The sequence below is a fragment of the Orycteropus afer genome, unplaced genomic scaffold (genome assembly GCF_000298275.1).
Source record: "Orycteropus afer afer isolate SDZICR_OR568_19922 unplaced genomic scaffold, OryAfe1.0 scaffold01227, whole genome shotgun sequence".
NCBI classification, from domain to species: domain Eukaryota; kingdom Metazoa; phylum Chordata; class Mammalia; order Tubulidentata; family Orycteropodidae; genus Orycteropus; species Orycteropus afer.
The window spans coordinates 22940-27114 of record NW_006922814.1 but is presented as its reverse complement, the minus strand read 5'-3'; the positions used below and the strand labels follow the sequence as shown (position 1 = coordinate 27114).

The window sequence follows — 4175 nt, the reverse complement described above, 5'->3', positions numbered from 1 at the left end:
AAGATTAAAGAAAATGAACAGAATGATATAATTTACCTGGAATATGGGAGAGATATTTTATACCTATATTTCAGCAAAGTTATTTTGAAGGAAAAAGACTTACCACAACTTGTAGCACCTGTTCGCTGTGAACTGAGGAGGAGGAGGAGGAAGAAGAGGAAGAGGAAGATGAGGAAGAGGAGGAGGAGGAGGAAGAAAAGGAGGAGGAGGAAGAAGAAGGAGAGTCGGCCATCATTTGTGCCAAAGTCTGCATCAATGTTTTTCCAAGGAGGAAAAAAGAGCTAAACATGGCAATTACTCCAAACACCATTCCAAAATTGAACCTGTCAAAAAGAAAAATACATAAATGGGCAATTCCTCACAATTCATGTACAAACGCATTCATCAACTAGTCAGTCACATTTTATATCTTCAAAATCATGGCTAAATATCTCAATAACTCTGCATCTTTTTCTTACCTGAACTTCAGATACTTGACTGAAGCAAGAGCATTAGTCTATTTAAGAAATTCTAATAATTTATAATTCTAGGATCACTCTGGTGGCATAGTAGACAAGGCATTTGGTTGCTAACCAGATGGTCATCAGTTCAAACCCACCAGCTGCTCTGAGGAAGGCCAAAGGGGTGATCTACCTTCATAAAGATTTACAGCCTTGGAAACCCAATGGGAGTTGCCATGAGTCAGAATGGACTCGATGGCATTGGGTTTGGTTTGTTTTTTCGGTATCGTCATTGAAGAGGCTGAATACTGTTCACAATAAAAACAAAAAGTACCTGTTCCCTCTCATGTCTTTGGCTTACTCATGTACAAGTCTTCTTTCGATGTTCTCATTTAGTTACAAAAGTTCTTTTGACCTTACAGACATCCACCTTTTTCATCTACAGATTCCATTGTTTGCATTTTCATTTTAGCTTTATTTTGTGATAGTTTAAATATTAACATGGTAAGATACAGTAACAACTTCTTCTACCTTTTCAAGAATTAAAAGTTCTCCTTCTATAGTTGGGAAAAATCTATTGCTTCTTCTGCTAACTTTAAAAATTTTTTTTACTGTGGTAACGTACATATATACAAGACAATTTGCTACTTTATCTGCTAACTTTTGATAAGTTGTATCTTTCAAGGAACTTATCCGTTTTATCTAAATTATCAAATTTATAGGTGAAGGATTGTTCATAATAGTCTTTTTTTAAATGTCTCTGGAATTTTCTATAGATATTGAAAAAAAATTGTAGAGACATAAAACAAAAAAAAACACTCAATATCATCAGTCAGAACAAGGCCAGGAGCTGACTGTGGAACAGACCACCAACCACTATTAAGCAAGTGTCAAGCTGAAGTTGAAGAAAATTAAAACAAGTCCATGAGAGCCAAAATATGACGTTGAGTATATCCCACTTGAATTTAGAGACCATCTGAAGAACAGATTTGACATTCTGAACACCAATGACTAAGACCAGTTAAGTTGTGTGATGACATCAAGAATATCATACATGAAGAAAGCAAAAGGTCAATAAAAAGACAAGAAAAGAAGAAAAGTCCAAAATGGATGTCAGAAGAGACTCTGAAACTTGCTCTTGAATGCAGAGTAGCTAAAGCAAATGGAAGAAATGATGAAATAAAAGAGATAAACCTAAGATTTCAAAGAGTTGCTCAAGAAGACAAAGTAAAGTATTATAATGAAATATAAAAAGACTTGTAAGTAGAAAATCAAAAGGGAAGAATATGCTTGGCATTTCTAAAGTTGAAAGAACTGAATAAAATATTCAAGCCTTGAGATGTAATATTGAAGATGCAAGCAGCATCAAGAGATGGAAGGATTATACAGCGTCACTGTACTAAAAAAGAATTGGTCGATGTCCAACCATTTCAGGAGGTAGTATATGATCAAGAACCAATGGTACTGAAGGAAGAAGTTCAAGTTGCATTGAAGGAACTGGTTAAAATAAGGCTCCAATAAGTGATGGAATACCCATTGAGATGTTTCAACAAATGGATGCAGCACTGGAGGTAGTCACTTGTTTATGTCAAGAAATTTGGAAGACAGCTACCTGGCCAACTGACTGGAAGAGATTCATATTTGTACCCATCCCAAATAAAGGCGATCCAACAGAATTTAGAATGTATTAAACCATATCATTAATCTTAGTTGAAAGTAAAATTTTGGTGAAGATAATAAAAAACAATTGCAGCAGTGTATTGACAGGGAACTGTCAGAAATTCAAGCCTGATTCAGAAGAGGACACAGAATGAGGGATATCATTGCTGATGTCAGATGGATTTTGGCTGAAAGCAAAGAATACCAGAAAGATGTTTACTTGTGTTTTCCTGGCTATGCAAAGGCATTTGATAGTGTGAATCATAACAAATTATGGAAAACATTGTGAACAACACTTAATTGCGTTCATGAGGAACTTGTATGTAGACCAAGAGGCAGTTGTTCGAACAGAGCAAGGGGACACTGCATGACTTTAAAATCAGCAAAGGTGTAAGTCAGGGTTGTGTCCTTTCACCATACTTACTCAATCTGTATGCTGCACAAATAATCTGAGAAATTGGACTATATGAAGAAGAACATGGAATCAGAATTGGAGGATGACTCATTGCCAACCTACAATGTGCAGATGACACACAGCCTTCCTTATTGAAAGTGAAGAAAACTCGAAGCACGACAAAGATCAAAGATTATAGACTTCAGTATGGATTACACCTCAACAACAGGACCAATAAGCAGCATCACGATAAACGGAGAAAAGATTGAAGTTGTCATGGATTTCATTTTACTTGGATCCATAATCAATGCCCATGGAAGCAGCAGTCAAGAAACCAGATGATATATTCCACTGGGCAAATATGCTGCAAAAGACCTCTCTGGAGAGTTAAAGAGCAAAGATGTCACCTTGAAGAAAAAGATATGCCTAACTCAAGCCATGGTATTTTCAGTAGCCTCATATCCATGTGGAAGCTGGACAGTGAATAAGGAAGACCACAGAAGAACTGATTCATTTGAATTTGGTGTTGGTGAGAAATATTGGAAGAAAAAAGAAATCTGTCTTGGAAGAAGTAGAGATGGGCTGCTGCTCAGAAGCAAGAATGGCCAGACTTCATCTAACATACTTTGGCCATGTTGCCAGAAGGGACCAGTCCCTGGAGAAGGACAGCGTGCTTGGTAAAGTAGAGGGTCAGTGAAAAAGGGGACGACCCTTTTTTCTTAACAAGATGGATTGACACAGTGGCTGTCATTATGGGCTGAAGCATAGCAGAGATCGTGAAGATGGTGCAGGATCAGGTAGTGTTTCCTTCTATCATACACAGAGTGCTAAGAGTGGGAACCAACTCAACAGCACCTAGCAGCAACAACAGAGAATCTGTTAGTAACAGTAATGTCTTATTTTTCACTTTTGATTTTTGGTTACTTGTGTTTTCTTTCCTTCTTGATTAGTCATAATAAGGAGTCATCAATTTTCTTCATATTTTCAAAGAACTAACTTTTGCCTTTGTTGATTTTCCCTATTGTATGCTTATTTTCTATTTCACTGATGTCTGCTCTTAATCTTTACTATTTCTTTCCCTCTACTTTGTATCCTTTGATTTGCTGTTGCATTTTCTACTAACTTTTTAATGATCTGACTGTTTACATTTAACTCCATTCCATTTCGAACTAAATTTTTAACAAAAAGGACTTTTTGACAACGTCCCTCCCGCCATACTAGAAATTCTCCAAGCCACAGAATCTGTCAGTGTTAGGATGTCCTAGAGATCACTTGTAAGCCCAACTGTAAGTACCAGAAATTCTTTGATTTTTAATGTATGCAAAAGTACAATGATACAGTGCCTTAAGTAAATTTAAAACCAGAAATTTCTTATATTGTCAAACTTCCAAAATTCAGTAGATTGAGAAATGACTGAAATAGCTAACAAGCTATTTATAATCATCACAATGACTATTTTCAAGCAAAAAGAGAAGATAAATACCATTGGTAAAGCATCCTTGCCTTCCGTCGTCCCCAACTGTAAAAGGCACGATTGAAAACAGCAGTTTGCCATCTTACATGAAAAGGGGAGATGCTCAATCCATTGTTTTCCAGCCAATCTTCATAAGAATGCTTAAAATAGACAGATGACTAAGAGAGAAAGAAAAGTTCCACATTACTCAATTTTCAAGGACAATTTG

At 36.3% G+C, this 4175-nt stretch overlaps 1 protein-coding gene across 1 annotated transcript in view; it reads right to left on the bottom strand.

The window, feature by feature from the left end:
• The window catches only part of MBTPS2 (membrane bound transcription factor peptidase, site 2), a 74387-nt gene that overhangs the window by 50439 nt on the left and 19773 nt on the right, over positions 1-4175 (bottom strand). The window contains exons 2-3 of the mRNA XM_007958943.2: positions 3977-4125; positions 104-323 (exon numbers count right to left, since the gene is read on the bottom strand). Coding sequence (XP_007957134.1) covers positions 104-323; positions 3977-4125 — 369 coding nt within the window. The remainder of the gene's footprint in view (positions 1-103; positions 324-3976; positions 4126-4175) is intronic.